General features: G+C 36.3%; 1 protein-coding gene across 6 annotated transcripts in view; it reads right to left on the minus strand.

Annotated features, from left to right (window-relative positions):
• The window catches only part of ARHGEF9 (Cdc42 guanine nucleotide exchange factor 9), a 601,826-nt gene that overhangs the window by 81,761 nt on the left and 500,486 nt on the right, over nt 1-19,579 (minus strand). For all 6 annotated transcript variants that reach the window (XM_049767266.1, XM_049767262.1, XM_049767264.1 and 3 more), the window contains one exon: nt 12,156-12,399. In XM_049767266.1, coding sequence (XP_049623223.1) covers nt 12,156-12,399 — 244 coding nt within the window. The remainder of the gene's footprint in view (nt 1-12,155; nt 12,400-19,579) is intronic.

Raw genomic sequence — 19,579 nt, forward strand, 5'->3', positions numbered from 1 at the left:
TGTGCCATCAAATCTAAAAAAAACAATAGTTAAGAGACCTCAGAAAATATATTGATGAAAGCATGAAAGTTCTGGGAGACTTTAATATATCATTTCTATCATTTAACAGATAAGCCAGTCAAAATTTTACTAAGAAAGCAAGATTCCAAAATGTAAAATTGGAAGAATTGAGTCATTTTCTTGAGATCCCACCCAAAAGAAATGGAATACAAATGATAATCATTGGAATTGTGTCATTCTCCAGATAGGACATAAGCTGCAAATCAATATATACATCAATAAAATAACAAAATAAGAATAATATCAAGTTTTTTCTCAAAAATAAATTCATAAAAGTAGAAATCAACCATATAATAAAAAATTACCAAAAGACCCAGAAACTAAATAACATACTTCAAAATAAAAACTGAATGAAATAGGAAATACAAAAGGAAATCAAAATATTCCTCGAAACAAATGAGAATGTTTACATCAACTACCCAAACATATGAAGCCCAGCAAAATCAGTAAAAAGGGGAAATTTTCCGTACACAGGTGAGAAAGAAAAGATTCAAGTACATGAATGAACATGTCAGCTAGAGAAAATATAGAATTAACAAATAAATATCAAACAAGTATGAGGCAGAATATAATAAAAATAGCAGAAACGAATACTATATAAACCAGTAAAGTGTCAACAAAACTGAGTTGATTTTTTGAAAGAAAAAATTAACAAGCTTGAAAATTCCTTTTTAGACTCATTAAGAAAAGAACATAACGCTAAACCCTACCACTCCAGCACCCATACTTTTTCTTGTTTTGTTTTGCTTTGTTAGCCTTTGACTTTATTTTTCTTCTTTTTTTCTTCCACTTTTCTCTTTTTCACTCTTGTTGTTATTATTTAGAGATTTATTTTTATTTTTATTTGCCAGGTCCATTTATTTTTTTCTTTCATTTTTCTTTTCTTTTTTTCTCTCTCTCCTTTCTTTATTTGGTAGTTGTCACCAAATTTTTTTCTCCCTTTTTTCTTATCCTTTTTCTCTCCAGTGATGGTGGAATAGATGCTCAATCTACAACAAGCTGTAAAGTGGAGACCGGTTGCACTAGCAATCTGGGGGGGGGGGGGGGTAAGAGGAGGGAGATATGGGATGCATACTGGGAACAGGGACAGAGGGAGGACAGCACTGGTGGTGGGAATGCCCCTCATTCATTGTCACTATGTACCATAAATGATGCAGTGAAAGATTTGTAATGCACTTTGGTCACAATAAAAATGTAAAAAAAAGAAAAGAGCATAAAAAGTAACCAAATAGTATCAGAGATAGCTGGGTAAATCACAACAGACCCTCAGAAATACAGAAAATCATAGTAGGCTATAATTAACTTTATACCACCAAGATCAAGAATAAAAACAACAGATAAATTCTTAGAATTATACTGACTTTCAAGATTGAGCCAAGAAGAGACAGAAAATTTGAGTAGATCAACAATAAAACAAAGCAGAATTTTAAAAAGAAAACAAATTTAAACAGTAATTAAAAATCCCTCCAAATACAAAAGCCAAGATTTTAAAAGATTCACTAGTAAACTAGTTAGTTCTATCAGAAACAAAAATACTTAGCTATTTCATTTTTAAACTATTCCAAAAGGTTGAAGAGAAATCCTCACAGCTTTTATGAAGTTAATGTCATACTGATACCTAAAAAGAGACAAAAACTAATAAAAATTAAACTATAGAACAATATCCCAAATAGACATTGATGTCCTCAACAAAATTCTAAAATGGAATTCGCCATCAACAATTGGGATTTTCCTACATGGATAAATATATGTGAATAACTTATATAATATACCATATCAACAAAAAATACAAAACATACAGTCACATCAATCATTATGAAATAGGGTTTGACAAAACATCATTTGTAATTAAAAAGCCTTCTAAAATATAAAAATAGAAAGAATCTAGCTCAAGATAGCAATAAACAACCAGCATTTAATATATACATAGTAAACAATTGAAATCCTTTCCCATTTTAGGATAAGACACATTGTTTATTGTCACCACTCTTATTCAATATACTTTTGAAGTCCTCTCCAGAGCAGATAAGAAAAAGTTATCAAAGAAAGCCAAATTGAAAACAATGAAATCTGAACTATTTAAATACATTATTATATATTAAAAACACATAGTACACAAAATTCCTAGAAATAATTAGCAAATATAATAAGGCAAAAGGTTAAAAAGTAAACACACAAACATCAGTGGTGTTCCTTTACACAACAATTAGATAAAGAAAATAAATTAAAATGACCATCCCCTAAAATCAGACCCAAAAATATAGAACAACACGTAGGTAAGACACTCCATGACATTGAGACTAAAGGCATCTTCAAGGAGGATACAGCACTCTCCAAACAAGTAGAAGCAGAGGTAAACAGATGGGACCACTGTATTTATTCCAGTATAATGCATAAAATTTTCTACCAAAAAAAAAATCAAAGTTTGGGTGCGTGTTATAAACGAGGGCTGGGGTGGTGTGGCAGTGGCGGCCGTCTAATGAGGGTGCAGGCGAATTGTGAGTTCGCACTGCGCCTTTTCCGGGCTGCAGCCGTACACTGTATGTGAAGGCTAAGAAAAAAAATCTCAAGAAACCTGGCCTATCTCTCATGACATCCTGGGTTAAAACATCATGGGAAGACATAACAAAAGAAATGATCATCAAGAGCTTTTTGAAGACAGGCATCAGCAATAAAATGGATGGCACAGAAGACAACCTGCTGTGGAATTCAGACTCAGAAGAAAGCGAAGAAACTGGAGAAATAGATGGTTCTGCCAACTGGGACACTGATGAAAAATTAACTCGAGAAGAATGGAAACAACTCTTTATGTATCTGATGATGAATCTGACTTTGAAGCATTTTAAATACATATTGTTACTGGTAATTTTATTTCAGTATTGTGTTTATACCAGTTTACGTTCTCAATAAACGATTTTTATCATGGCCACACGTGTTCAACAATGTTTTTTTTGTGTCAATTACAATGCTTGTTGTGAAATAAAATTTTATACCGATTTTTAATTGAAAATTAGGGGTGTGCATTATACATGGGTGTGTTATACTCGAATAAATACGGTATATTAAGCTGAGAAGCTTCTTTACCTCAAAGGAAAGAGTGCCTAGGATACAAAACCCACCCACATAATGGGAGAAACTATTCACCCAATACCCCTCAGACAAGGGGCTAATATCTAAGATATATAAGTTACTGACAGAACGTAACAAGAAAAAAATCTAACCCCATCAAAAATGGGGAGAAGAAACGAACAATTTCTCAAAGAAGAAATACAAATGGTCAAAAGGCACAGTAAAATGCTCCACATAACTAATCATCAGGAAGATGCAAATCAAAACAACGAGGTACCATCTCAAGCCACAAAGACTGGCACACATCACAAAGAACAAGAGCAATCAGTGCTGGAGAGGATGTGGAGAGAAAGGATCTCTTATTCACTGCTGGTGTGAATACCATCTAGTCCAGCCTTTATGGAAAACAATATAGAGATTTCTCAAAAAAACTGGAAATTGAACTTCCATATGATCCAGCTATACCACTCCTAGGTATATACCCTAGGAACACAAAATACAATTTAAAAATCCCTTCCTCACACCTATATTCATTGCAGCATTATTTAAAATAGCCAGACTCTGGAAACAACCCAGATGCCCTTCAACAGATGAATAGCCAAAGAAACTGTTGTACATATACACAATGGAATATATGCAGCAGTCAGGAAAGATGAAGTCATGAAATTATACTATACATGGATGTGCAAAGAATCTATTACGCTGAGTGAAATAAGTCAGCAGGAGAGATATCAATGCAGAATAGTCTCATTAATCTATTGGTTTTAATAAAAGACATTGTTGTGATAATGCCTTGAGACAACAGAGATGAGGGCTGGAAGGACCAGCTCATTGTATGAAACTCACAACAAAGAGTGGTGAGTGAAGTTAGAGAAATAATTACACTAACAAAAATCATAACAATGTTATTAAATGAGGAAAGCAGAAAGCCTGTCTCGAATACAGGTAGGGGGAAGGAGGAGATGGGGGACATTGGTGATGGGAATGTTGCTCTGGTGAAGAGGGTGTTCTTTATATGACTGAAACCCAACTGCAATAATGTCTGCAATCAAGGCACTTAAATAAAGATATTAAAATATAAAATGGCCATCCATGAAAAATAGTTTTACAACTTATAAATACCTAGGATGCAACCCAACAAAAATTATAAAAATTATACAGTGAAAATTGTAAATCACTGCTAAGAGAAATAGTAGACAACACAAAAATAATTGCATTTTTCCTGGAAAAAGTGATAATGACGACACAAACTGCCAGAATCTATGGGACACAGCAAAAGCAGTACTGAGAGGGAAATGTATAGCTCTACAAGCACACAACAGGAAGGAAGAAGGGACATACCTGAATAACTTAATGACGCAGCTCATAAAATTAGAAAATGACCAACAAAAGGAACCAAAAGTAGGGAGACAGAAGGAAATAACAAAGCTGAAAGCAGAAATCAATGAAGTGGAAACCTAAAAAACAATCCAAAAGATCAACGAAAGCAGAAGTTGGTTCTTTGAAAAAATAAGCAAGATTGATAGACAATTGGCAAAATTCACAAAGAAAGAGAGAGAGAAACCTGACAACCCATATTAGAAATGAAAAGGGGGAGATCACGACAGATATTGCAGAGATCCAAAGGGTAATCAGAGACTACTTTGAGAAACTTTATGCTAGTAAACATGAGAACCTAGAAGAAATGGATAAATTCTTGGACACTTATAACCTTCCACATTTAAGTAAGGAGGATGTAGCACATCTAAACACCCCCATCACTATGAAGGAAATTGCAACTGTAATCAAATGTCTCCCTAAAAAGAAAATCCCAGGCCCAGGTGGATTTACTAACGAATTTTTTCAAACCTTTCAAAAGGAGCTACTACCAATACTAGCCAGGCGCTTCCATGAAATTGAAAAAACGGGAACACTCCCGAACAGTTTTTATGAAGCCAATATCACCTTGATAGCAAAACCAGACAGAGATGCTGCCAAAAAAAGAAAATTACAGACCAATATCCCTGATAAATGCAGATGCAAAGATCTTCAACAAAATCCTGGCAAATAGGATCCAATGCATCATCAAGAAGATCATACACTACGACCAAGTAGGTTTTATGCCAGGAATGCAAGGATGGTTTAACATCCGTAAATCTATCAACATAATACACAACATCAACAACAAGAAAAATAAAAATCACATGATCATATCAATAGTCGCAGAGAAAACATTTGATTAGGTCCAACAACCATTTTTGATCAAAACTCTCAGCAAGATGGGAATGAAAGAAACCTTTCTCAATCTAGTTGAAGCCATCTACCACAAGCCAGTGGCAAATATTATCCCCAATGGAGAAAAATTAAAAGCCTTTTCTCTAAATTCTTGTACAGGACAAGGCTTTCTGCTCTCACCACTCCTCTTCAACATATTACTGGAAGTACTTGCTATAGCGATCAGGCAAGAAAAAGATATCAAGGGAATCCAGATAGGAAAGGAAGAAATCAAGCTCTGTTTGCAGATGACATGATACTCTACATAGAAAACCCTAAAGACTCTACCAAAAAAGCTTCTAGAAACAATAGATGCACATAGCAAGGTGGCAGGCTACAAAATTAACACACAGAAATAAACGGCCTTTTTATACATCAATAATGATAGGGAAGAGATGGACGTTAAGAAGGCAATCTCATTCACATTAGTGCCACACAAACTCAAATATCTTGGAGTCAACTTGACCAAAGACATGAAGGACCTATACAAAGAAAACTACAAAGCCCTGCTCCAAGAAATAAGAGAAGACACACGGAAATGGAAACACATACTCACATACTCTGAATTGGCATGATTAACATCATTAAAATGGAAATACTCCCCAAAGCATTATACAGATTTAATGCGATCCCTATAAAGATACCCATGACATTCTTCAAAGAACTGGATCAAGTACTTATGAAGTTCATCTGGAACAATAAACACTCTCGAATAGCTAAAGCACTCCTAGGGAAAGGAATATGGGAGGCATTACTTTCCCCAACTTCAAACTCTACTACAAAGCAATAGTTATAAAACAGCAAGGCATTGGAATAAAGACAAACCCTCAGATCAGTGGAATAGACTTCAGTTCTCAGAGAATGTTCCCCAGACATACAAGCACCGAATTTTTTTACAAAGGAGCAAGAAATCCTAAGTGGAACAGGGAAAACCTCTTCAACAAATGGTGTTGGCAGAACTGGTTAGCCACTTGCAAGAAAGCGAACATAGACCCCCCAGTTAACATCATGTACGAAGGTAAAGTCCAAATGGATTAAAGACCTTGATATCAGACCTGATACCATAAGGTATATAGAACAACACGTAGGTAAAATACTCCATGACCCTGAGACTAAAGGCATCTTCAGGGAGGAAACTACACTTTCCAAACAAGTGGAAACTGAGATAAACAGATGGGAATACATTAAGCTGAGAAGCTTCTGCATCTCAAAAGAAATAGTGCCCAGAATACAAGAGCCATCCACCGTGTGGGAGAAATTGTTCACCCAATACCCATCAGATAAGGGGCTAATATCCAAAATATATAGGGCACTGACAGAACTTTACAAGAAAAAAAAATCTAATCCCATCAAAAATGGGAAGAAGAAATGGACAGACACTTTGATAAAAAAGAAATTCAACTGGCCAAAAGGTACATGAAAAAATGCTCCTCATCACTAATCATCAGGGAGATGCAAATCAAAAAAATAATGAGATACCATCTCACACCACAGAGATTGCACACATCACAAAGAACAAGAACAATCAGTGCTGGCGGGGATGTGGAGAGAAAGAAACTCTTATCCACTGCTGGTGGGAATGCTGTCTAGTCCCACCTCTATGGAAAGCGATATGGAGATTCCTCCAAAAATTGGAAATTGAGCTTCCATTTGACCCAGCTATTCTACTCCTAGTGATATACCCTAGGAACACAAGAATACAATACAAAAATCCCTTCCTCACACCTATATTTATTGCAGCACTACTCACAATAGCCAGACTCTGGAAACAACCAAGATGCCCTTCAACTGATGAATGGTTAAAGAAACTGTGGTACATATACACAATGGAATATTATGCAGCCATCAGGAGAAATGAAGTCATGAAATTTTCCTATACATGGATGTACATGAAATCTATCATGCTGAGTGAAATAAGTCAGAGAGAGAGAGAGAGAGAGAGAGAGAGAGAGAGAGAGAGAGAGAGAGAGAGAGAGACGCAGAATAGTCTCACTCATCTATGGGTTTTAAGAAAAACAAAAGTCATTTTTGCAACAATCCTCAGAGACAATGAGAGGAGGGCTGGAACTTCCAGCTCACTTCATGAAGCTCACCACAAAGAGTGGTGAGTGCAGTTATAGAAATAACTACACTGAGAACTACCATAACCATCTGAATGAATGAGGGAACTGGAAAGCCTGTCTAGAGTATAGGTGGGGGTGGTGTGGGATGGAGGGAGATTTGGGACATTGGTGGTGGGAATGTTGTACTGGTGAAGGGGTTGTTCTTTACATGACTGAAACCTAATCACGATCATATTTGTAATCAAGATGTTTAAATTAAGATATTTAAAATAAATAAATAATTATTACTGTGAAAAAAGAAATCATCTATTTAATTGAAAGTTTGTTTTATAAAAGTTTTTTTAAAATGTTCATGTCTCTTTGTCCCTTTACATTTGAGACAGTATTTATTCATATATATTTCTGTTTTTTTAATTATATGTGTGGCTTTTATGTTCATGAGAGCCATAATTTAAAGATGGTTTACCTAATTATTCTAACATAGAAATTTTTAGTCTTTCTTTTTCTTTAATGTAAAAGTTCTCAATTTTATTTTCTCATTGTATTAAATTAAACCATATATTCAATAAGAATTATTTTTATATCATAAAATAACTTTAAACTCTCAAATTACCTTGCAGAAATAGAAACTGTTTTGTTCCTTTCCCAAGATGACTGAGAGTTTGACTCAAGAAAGAAATGCATTTTTATTAAAGAGTTCTTAAACTGATTTTAATTACTGTTTATGATTTTATATATATATTTGTTCTGGAGCTACTCATAACAATGCTCTGTGTATATATTTGTGAATTTAGTGACAAGGATCAAATCCAGGGCCATATGTATGCATGCACATAAAGTATATCCTCAGAACACTAAAAATGAGTTTAGAGCCCATAATATATTTATAATCAATTGTTAACTTCATGTACAAAGGTTATCTGAATAATTTTATTGAAATATTCTGTTGACTTTGTATAAGTTCTTAAAACCAGTAAGAACTAAAAAATGTAAAATAAAATAAAAAAGCAAACCAGTAAGAACTGAAAACATATAAGGTTAAAATTAATGTGTAACTCAGTTCATTCAAATTCATTAATTCAAATTCAGTTCATAAAAATAAAACAGGTCACTACAGATGAATTAACTCTAATGGAGGAACATTACTAATCAAATTCTAGTACTTTGGGGGATCCGGGAACTTGAACTAATCACGAAACAAAAACGAAAAACTAACAAAGCTTTGTATCATGATTATCTTGGCTAGCAAAGTAAAACATCATTAGAAATAAGGGCATTTAACATGAAAAACATGACCAACATGTATATTTTATAATAAAATATTGTTGTTAGGGCCTGAGGGATAGTGCAGGCTTTAAGACATAAGCCTTTTATGCAGACATGCCAGTTTCAATTCTCTACATCATATGGTCATCCAAATAGTACTGGAGCATCCTTAAGCCCCTTGGGTACCACCAAGTAGACAAGAGGCAGCCTTATATTCTCCTCCTGTGCATTAAACTTCCTGTCCATTTGGACAGAATCTCTGGAGTGAGCCCCCACTATCACTGTGCTAGTCCTGAGCATCTCTTGAAAAACCCCAAGTGAAGGAAAGACTTGTTAAAAAAAACTAGCTTAGAAAACTCAGGGGTGGAGGGAGGACAACATGTGGTGGGATTACCCCTCATTTATAGTCACTATGTACCTTAGATATCACTGTGAAAGATTTGTAATTTACTTTGGCCACAAAAAATTAAAAACAAAAAAGTAATTGCACTTGCTTTTTATGGATTAGAAGGATCAACATTGTTGAAATTACATTCTTATTCAAAGTATTTTTCAAATTCAGTGCCTATTAAAATTCCAGTTATATTTTCCATAGCCATAGAACAAACTCTAATAGAATCTGTGTAGGTTAATAAACTCCCTGAACAGTCAAAGCAATCCTAAAAATTAAAAATATATCGAAGGCATTATACTTCCCAAACCTGAACGATAGGATAATATATAACTGCATGGTACTAAAATAAACATAGCTCAGTGTACAGTGGAACAGAAAGTCCTGAGGTAAATCCCAAAATTAATGTTTATATAATCTAAGACAAAGAAGCTAAATATTTAAATTGAAGCCAAGTTCTCTTGAACAACTAATATTGAGAAAAGTGGATAGACAAAAACAAATCTATCAAATAAGAACCATACCTCAAATATTTTTCAAAAGTAAACTCACAGTAGGTTAAAGATCTTGATATTTGACCAGAATTTATGAAATGTATTAAGAAAACATTGGAAAAACTTCCAGTGAAGTTTTGAATTTTTATTTGAGATGACCACAGCAGCAAAAACAACAACAAAAACAAATGGAACTATAAAAAATTAAAAAGATTCTTCACTTCAAAGAAATTCAGACTCATAAAAGATACCCATATTGAATTTGAGAAAAAATGGGCACAAAACACATCATATAAACAGTTGACTTCCAAGAGCTTTAAATCACTCATGAAATTTAACAACAGAAATTATCTAATGACCACATCTAAACATGTGGTATGAGATGAACAAACACTTTTTCAAATGAAAGATGCTAACAAGATATTTAAAATATATATTGTTACTCATGATTAAGAAATTTCAAGTCAAAATACTAATTAAATATCATTTCACATTTCTGAAAAAGGTACATGTCTCCACATCCCAAATGCCATTATTGAGAAAGGAACCATAAGTGAGAATGCCTATTGATTGAGTATTTATGCAAAATAATATATATCTATACAAATATTAGGATAGAATCCATATTGTCTAGCAATATCATTTTTGGCATAGATCTATAGTACAAACAAAAACCTCATTAATTCTAAAGGATATATGCACAGTTAGTAAAATATCCATGATATGGAAATGACCCAAATGCCTAATTCCAGATGATTGCATAAAGAATTTGTGGTATATATACAAAATGGAATACTATACAGTTTTAAGAAGATCAAAATCATAAAATTTGGAGGAATATGGAAGGAGCTAGAGGATATCATGCTTAGGGAAGTCAGTCAGAAGGAAAGGAATAGATACATCCTTTCATATGTGGGACTTACATATTTACAACTAAGTAGCAACAAAATTCCAAAGACAACATAATTGGAAAACATCCTCAAAATTGATTTGGCTCTATGGTGTATGGTGTGGGGAAGCCAAAGTTCTATGGTCCTTGGGAGTAAGGGGATAAAATGATCATGCATGATTTATCGGAATAATATGCACGAGGAACCATTATTAATATATTTATTCAAAATATCTAGGATAGAGATGCCCTAAATTTAATGCATATTGACTGAATTAATAATGTAATATATAAACATAAATACTCTTGGAATTATTTGCAATTTTATTTTAAGTTTTTTTTTGGGAGGGGACACACCTGGCAGCTCTCTGGGGTTACTCCTGGCTCTGTGCTCAGAAATTGCTCCTAACAGGCTCAGGGGACCATATGGGATGCCAGGAATCGCACTGGGGTCCTTCCTGGGTTGTCTGCATGCAAAGCAAATGCCCTACTGCCATGCTATTGCTCCATCCCCACATTTTTTTTTTTTAGTTTTTGGGTCACACCCGGCAGCGCTCAGGGGTTATTCCTGGCTCTATGATCAGAAATCGCCCCTGGCAGGCACAGGGGACCATATGGGATGCCAGGATTCGAACTTACGGTCCTTCTGCATGAACGGCAAATGCCTTAGCTCCATGCTATCTCCCTGGGCCTGCAAATGCTTATTTTTAAAGACCTATAGAAGCTGTAGATTTAGTATCATTGTACAGGTTCTTGTTTTATATATGGCTAGCCCAAATTTAGTCCAATCTACTGCATATGGTTCCCCAAGCACAACTAGCAGTGATATTTGAGCATGGAATCAGTAGTAAATCCTTGGAACCATTGAGTGTGTCCCCAAATCAACAAGAGAAAAAGCACACATTAGGGCAGGATGACAGCAAATGGGGCATGTACAGAGTATGAAGTCACCCAAATTTTATCCCTCGATCCACATATGGTCCCCTAATTCCTGCTTGGTACCATCCCTAAGCGCAGAGCCAGGAGACAGCCCTGAACATTGCCAGGTGTAGTTATCAAAATAAAAACAACATAAACAAAAACAAAATCCCACCTTTTACTACATGAATGGACTATGAGTTTATTACTCTAAGTGAAGTGATTCAGAATATGAGATGACTTTCCATAGTTCTCTACTGTTAAATATTAACAATAAACAAATCGTATTAAAATAGATATTAGATTCTGAAAATTATGATGATTACAGAGGGGTAGGAAAATGAAAGTGTAAGGGAAAAAGGTATCTCTCATATTAAGAACTGTACCTTAAATAAGCAATACATGTACAAACATGTCATAAAGATGTTCTGTTCCTGATCAGAGCTCTGATTTCATTGAGATTTACAAAAACTGAGGTAATGATTTTGAATTTGTAGCTATGTTTGGGAAATTAAGCACAAGGTTTGTTTTCAGTACCATAATACTTTCTTGTAACAAGATAATGGGGACTAACATAACTTAATCCTGACGTATGCAAATTATTACTGCCTACAAAAATAACATAAAAATAGGAAGCCACAAAATTAGCAGGTGATTTTGCAACACAAAAAATTTCATCTACCTCTATAAAATGAAAACAGAAAAAATAATTAAAACCATGTGTGCATTCTGAATTTTCTAGAGTTACTTACCAATTTTTTCATCTTCCTGTACCATTTTCCTTTCTTCTCTAAAAGCTCTAAGCCAGCGGATCTTTTCTTCCAGCTTCTTGGCAAAGAACAAATGTATCTCGTCTGTTTCCTTGTTATGAAGTTTGAATGCGTTCTTCATGCTAACATTAAAGTCATCATCTCTGCCATCTTCAATATCAACTACCTCATATTTATCCATATCAATGCGCCCTTTGTAGTATAAAATGTCTCTCCGAATCAGGTCCTAGGTGGGAAGGAGGAGGTTTTTCATTGTTGGTATATTGAGTAATTTTTATGAAAGTTGGCATATAGCCAATGCAAGACATAATACTGCCAGTGTTTTGGAGTACTAATATCAGATGATTTGGTCTATAATTGGACACAATACCTCAGAATTATGATACAGGCTAGATACTTAATTAGTTGCTCTCCATTCAGAATGTCTCAGAGTTCAATATTAGTCTTAATGTGTTTGCAAGATAGCTAATGGGGAACTGGATTCAATAAGCACACAAATGCTGCTAGCAGGAAATTTTTTGAATAAATACCATATGAACTTTTCTAAACAAATATAATATGAACTGGCTCTAAATGCTAGGGATCTTAATATTTATGCTATATTAGATTACTTGGTATACCAGTCTTCTCAACTGCAAGCTACCTGCAATGAATTTTCTTGAACAATCTTACAATTATAACTCTTAACATGTAAATACAAAAGTTAGTCTTTTAAATTGGGGAAATGTGTCTTTCATTATCCCAAACACAGCTCCATCAATTGTGAGTTCCACACTCTGAAATATAGGTGTTATTAAACTGTATTGAACAGTTGTAATTTTCCTCTCATAATAAATTTAAATATATATAACATTAAAACACAGATAGTATATGCTTTATTTGGTGTCAGTAGCGCCATTTTCACAGAAAAAGAAGGATGAAGTACATTGTTATAACAATGCAGGTTATAACAATGCTACTGAAGTTTGTTTAGAAATTGTTACTTCTTATCATTCCCAAGGAGGGCAAGTTTTATGCAGTTAAAGACAATAAAGTGGGCTCAATGTCTGGAATTTACAATCTTCAGGAATATTTTGTGAGATATGTATATAAAAAGTGAGACATTATGCTAATATAATTTTTAAGTCAAAAGTGCTGAGGAAAAACAATATTCTATAACTTTAAATTAGCCTTGCATAACAAAAATTGTCATAGAAAAAATAGGCAAGATATGAATCACATTGAATAACATGAATCACGTAAGAGGTGGTTTAGGGCGTCAATTACTTCTATGGCTAACTTTAGCCTTTCTTTTCCTTAAGAATTGATCTGACAAAATCCTTATCAAAGCACAAATTCTCATTAGCTACCTTAGATAAAATATTTATGATAACACAACTAATATAAAAGTAACTAATAAATCTCTTCTTGGTGCCTTAATTATTTGAGAGTTCTATTTATAAAATAAAACTAGATATATATTACTAAAATACCCCAAGTGCTTGATTGTGGTTACTCAGAATGTTTGAATGTAAAATTTCAAGAACCAAATTAGTCATAAATTCGTACACATAAATTTTATAGAAATGAATAAGTATGGCCCAAACTGTTCATAAAATTTAATAAAAACATTAGCTATGTAAGGTAACATTAAACAATGAAAAAAAGGAAGAATCAGAGACCCCGAGTCTGAGCTTTTGCTGCATAGTTAACTAGCCTTGAAGTCTTCTGAAAGAGGTGTAATCTATAAGTCTCCAAATGTTAAAAAAAAATAGGAAATTTCAATTACAAGCTCCAGTATACAAATGTGGATCACAGCCCCATTAGTTTGTCCCTATAGCTTGCCCTCCCCTGAAGCCAGATAGTTGCTAGTTCTGATGTCTGTCAGAACTCTGATCCCAGGTGCCTCACTCTATGGATTGGATTTGACCTAAAATTAAAACTGCAAGCTCCAGTCTACCAATTTGAGACCCCATGTAATTTAGCTATGCCTTAGGCCTCTCCAATCCCCCAGGCCATAATTCACAAGTTTTGATATCTGGCAGCTCTCTGATACAAGGATTCTGTGGATGAGGCTTGCCCTCTTGGAACTGTTCTGGAGCTAAAACTGCAAGTTGCTTTACTCCGAGGGTAGAACTCGCCTTCTTTCTTTTCCTGAAGCTAAAATTGCAAGCTCCAATTTACCAATGTAAGACTCAAGCCACTTTGGCTGATCCAATGTCCTGCTCCAAGTGCTCTGGCAAGAAAGTCACCAGCCCTTTTAAAACAGGTGTGTTATGCTACTGGTGGAACCTGCTCTCTTTCAGCTGAAAGTGCAACCTGGAGTTTGGTACTTTCAGCTGAATGAAACTGCAATTTGGGAGATTCGCCACTTTTTCTGTGCTGTCACACTCCCCAAAAGGTCTTGGCGAAATTTTTCTCGAGTTATGATATCTGACTACCTTCTGAACCCCAGTACCTCATGCTCTGAGTGGAATCTGCCCTCCTGAAGCTGGGACTGCAGGTTTTAGTCTAGCAAGATAGAAGTTTAGCCTCTTTAGCTGTGCCACAAACCTAGCACTATGCCGCCAGATTAGAAAGTCACCAGTTCTGTTGTTGCTAAGTCCTCTGATTCCACTTGTGGCATGCTGAGCATGGGCCCTTTCCGCCTGGACCTGGAACTGCAACTGCACTCTACAAACGTGTGACCACTGCACCTTAAGCTGAACTGCCACACTCTCGCCATGGTCCTGGACAAGGAAGTTGCTAGTACAGACACCAGTCTTCCCTCTGGTCCCAGGTGCCTCACACTGTGGATAGGACCTGCCCTTTTTGATCTGAAACTGCAAACTCAATTTACCAAAATGAGATCCCAATCACTAGCTGAACAGCACCCTGCCTCCAAGTTCTTTAGCCAGAAACCCTCCAGATTTGATGTATTTAGTTAAAGTAATTGGTTTTCACTTTGTTTAGAATAAGTCTTCTTTGCTTGTGCTTGTATCCCATGGGCAGGAATTACTTCTGGATTGTCTCCCAACCCGTTAGTTTACACCTTATTTAAACCAAAACAAAGATAATCTCTAGTTCCTTTGTATGCTGGTTTACAACTTGGATTTACCCCAAAAGGAGGTTCTTTTACTAGTAAACCTGGATGGGACTGGTTCAGGATAGCCTGTGTTATCTGTTCATACTGCCCCACCCAGGGGTGCTCTCTGTACTCAATAGAAACAGAAGTTATGGAAGGAAACATGCTCTCCATACGATGAAGAAGACTGCCAGACTATACGTGTTTCACCCTCAGCCTGGTTTGGATTTCATCACGTGTGACTCTGATTCAGACTCGTTCACCTGGGGTTGGAGATAATGAGTGTGGTCTGATTTTACAATTGGCTCCAAAGCAGAGACATAGGATCCAGGTATCTAAGAAGACTGCAACAATGGTGAGTGACTTAACCCTCTGGTGGGTTATCACCATGATGTCCCCCCCCAACTGGATTGATTGTGCCGTGCCTTTCACTGGAACATTGGTGAACATGGCTCCATTGATTTTTATGTTGTTTCTGTTGCCTTTATCTAAGACTTCTATTTCATCTGTTCACATTCTTTGAGTATTTTTCCATTGTCTGATCTTTTGATTTAAGACTCTTTCAATCTCTTCTGTTGTATGGAGTTGTTATACATCTCATCTTCCACCTCACTGATTCTGTCCTCAGCTGCCATTACTCTATTGGAGATGCTTTCCAGTGTGGTTGTTATTTCATCTACTGAGTTTTTCAGATGTGTTATTTCAGTTTGAAGTTTTCCAATTTCTATCTTTGTGGTCTGTTCAGCTTAATCTATGTTTTTTGTTGACACTTTTTGGGTCATCAGAGCTGCCACCTTTCTTTTCTATGCATAGTGTTGGCCTGCTTTTTTACTCATCACATTGTAGTGTGTTTTTTTCTATGTGTTATGTTTCAGTTTATTGGCTAGAAGATGCTCTGCTTCAAGGCCGTGTTCCTCTGGCTACCCCCCTTATTGGGCAGAGACAGCTTAACTTGATGACTTGGGGCAAAGACTTTTTTTTTTGCTGTGGGCTATTATGGCTGCATCCCAGAGCAAGCAGGGACAGGAAACCAAGCAGTTGTAAAGCAAGCAACAGCCAGTTTAAAATGTTTCCTTTTTGCCAAGGCACAGGGCTGGAATTAGGCTCCCCCCTTCTTGAGTGGAGACTGCCTACGTTGATGATATGAGAGGAGACTATTTTCACGGGGGGCTTTCATGGCTGCAACTTGGAGGCAAGCAGGGGACAGAAAACCAAGCAGGTACAAACAAGCAGTGGCCATTTTAAAATGTCTCCTTTGTGCCAAGGCACACAGCAGGAATTGACATAGGTTCTTTTGATCCTCCCTTGCCTCACTTAGCTGCCCCACCACCAGTGGTGGCAGGGGCCCATTCAGTCAGGACAGAAGCAGGGAGTGAAGTGGGGAGAGCTGAGTACTCTGAGCTGCCTCCCAGAGAAGCCAAAAATGGCCTTTCTTCTTTCAAAAGTGCTTTGTGTGAGGACCTTAGACACCTAACCTGCAGCAGCTTATTGAGGAGACCCCACAGAAGCCTAATGCAGAAGGTGAAGATAGAGGATACAATACGAGCTGAAGACCAGCTGAGAAGAAGCTGCTTTTAGAACTTCATGCACTTGGGCTACCTTCAAAAATTAACTTTCTTCTAGGCTAATCTCTTGACAATATTTGCATTGGTCACTATATTGCTGGTAAGCTGTGTGTTCTACCTGTATCAGATTTTAGAGCTACTATTTTGTTCTATGCCCCACCACAAACAGAAAAATTTAAATACAACTTTAGTGATTTAATATTGGTTTGCAGTTTCAGGGAAATCATAATGTTAGATTTTTTTTAATGGTTCTCAGTTATCCTAGTGATAGTTTCCCAATTATTGTGATGTTTGATGTGTATATTACTTAGCTACTTATTCTCAAATTCATTTCTTTTTTCTTATTTTGGTTTTTCAGGCCACACCCATTTGATGCCCAGGGGTTACTCCTAGCTAAGCGCTCAGAAGTTGCTCCTGGCTTGGGGGGACCATATGGGACGCCCGGGGATCGAACCGCAGTCGCGATCTTTCCTTGGCTAGCGCTTGCAAGGCAGACACCTTACCTCTAGCGCCACCTTGCCGGCCCCTCTCAAATTCATTTCTGTAAAAATATTCCAATGTCTTTGTCCACAGTAGTATATGAAAAAGGAAAGTGAATGCTATATACTCTTATTACTGTGCTCATTATAAGAAGGTTTTTTTTTAGCAAACTTACTTTCAAACTGTATATATAAACTTTGTTAAACAAAACCACAAGAACATACATACATATATATGTATCTACAGATATGTTCTTGTGGTTTTGTTTAACAACGTTTATGAAAAGGAACTCAGGTTTTCTAAACTTGTATTACAGTGCTTGGTGTAAGAATGTTTAAGAATTTTCTTTCTTTTTTATTTTCTTGTTTTTTTGGGGGGCACACCCATTTGACGCTCAGGGGTTACTCCTGCCTATGCACTCAGAAATTGCTCCTAGCTTGTGGGGATCATACGGGACTCCGGGGATCAAATTGCTGTTTGTCCTAGTGTTTGCAAGGCAGACGCCTTACCTCTAGTGCTTCGGCTCTGGCCCCTAATAATTTTCTAATTAAGTGTATCTGCAGAAAGGTTCTAATGTTTATGTTTAGAGAGTTCTATGAAAAAGTGTTGTGATATGTATAAAACAAAGATATGGTAAAAACTGATTGTGTTGAGAATGATGTATACAGTTTAAACTCTGATGCTATTAAAGCCAACTTTTACTGTGCCTACGTAAAATAACAACCACTTTTTCAAGTTCTGATCTGGGGTTCCCGCCTCTTGCAGAGAGCAATAAAACACAACTTATATATTCCTTTCAATTTTTTGAACAAAGAAGGGCAGATGTTACCTTATATCTTATTTTACCTAAAAAAAAAGAACAGCCCTGGTTTTATTGTTTACAACTTGGATTTGCCCCAAAACAGATACTGTCTTACTTGTAAACCTGAGTGGGACTGGCTCAGGAAAACCTGAACTATCTGTTCATACTGCCCCAACCAGGGATTGTCTCTGTACTCAATAAAAACAGAAGTTATGACAGCAACTTGCTTTTCATAAGAGGTAGAAGACTGCCAGACTATACATGTTTCACCCTCAGCCTGATTTATATTATTTTATGCTTGACCTTGATTCAAAATCATTCACCCATGGAGGTGGCCTTAATCTTCCCAATAAAACCTGAGACCAGAGAGACTACTTATGATTTTAACCCCACAGCTAGCCTCTCTGTTCATTGGTATCTTTCCCTGCTAGCAGATAGCTGGCTGTGGAGGTTTCTGAATCTCTTATCTCCCTAACTTTATGTGGATTATTTCTTGTGTTGGTGTTGCATCCAGACCTCTGTTGCCCAACCCCCAGACCTGGGAAATGAGTCTTCCACTACACCTGCCACCCTAACAGAGATGTCTGAAACTATGGGTGAGGGGTTTTCTGGGGTGATTTTGTGGTTACTCAAGTGGATAATTCCACCTTTGATAAAGTATTTATTTCCTGCTTGGCTCAAGGTTATGACAATGGCTTGGCTTTGGGTTGACGGATCCTGGCCCTTCTTCATGTATATTGCTGCCTTCTTTATTCCAACAATCAATATAAAATATATCAAAGTAGTAATTTTTATATTAGTAGTTCTAGTATTGCTCCTAATAGGCATTATAATTTTTATGTACTATGCACTGTAGGATGCACAGGCCAAGCTTTCTGAAACACCTCCAACTTTGTAAAATGAAAGGGCATTCCCAGTAGTGACTTAAGTCAAAAGAGCCAAGGCTAGTAACTCACCACCTTCCACTGATGTTAGGCCAGTGGAATCACCAGATGCTAATATACCAAGTGAAACAAATGCCAAAAATAAGTCAGACACAGCCCTCTCAGATGGTGAGTCCAAAAGCGGATCTGTGATACTACCTCCCAGCTCTCCCCACCTCAACTCTATAGATAGTGCTGGACAAGTGGATATTCAGAACTGGCTTCCTCCCATCAGAAGAAAAGCCAAATTCCAACCTATGTGGGATTAAATATGAACTCTCTATTGATTTAAACAGGCATGCTCACAGTATGGACTCCTTTCTTCATTTTGTGTTGAATTCCTTACTATCTGGAATGAAGGAGAGATTTGGACCCCTCAGAACTTCAACACTGTTTCAAAGACCTTTCTTGGCGCTTTCCAAATGATGCAGTGGAACATGTGGTTTTCTTATAGATATAATACTATATTTAATAAACTAGGTCATTCTGGAAGTATGATTGAAGTATAGTTGTCTTATAAACTTTTTATAGGGAAAGGATCTTTCTCTGACTCTCAGAATCAGGCGTCTTTACCTCATACTGTTGTGGAACTG

The sequence above is a fragment of the Suncus etruscus genome, chromosome X (genome assembly GCF_024139225.1).
Source record: "Suncus etruscus isolate mSunEtr1 chromosome X, mSunEtr1.pri.cur, whole genome shotgun sequence".
NCBI classification, from domain to species: domain Eukaryota; kingdom Metazoa; phylum Chordata; class Mammalia; order Eulipotyphla; family Soricidae; genus Suncus; species Suncus etruscus.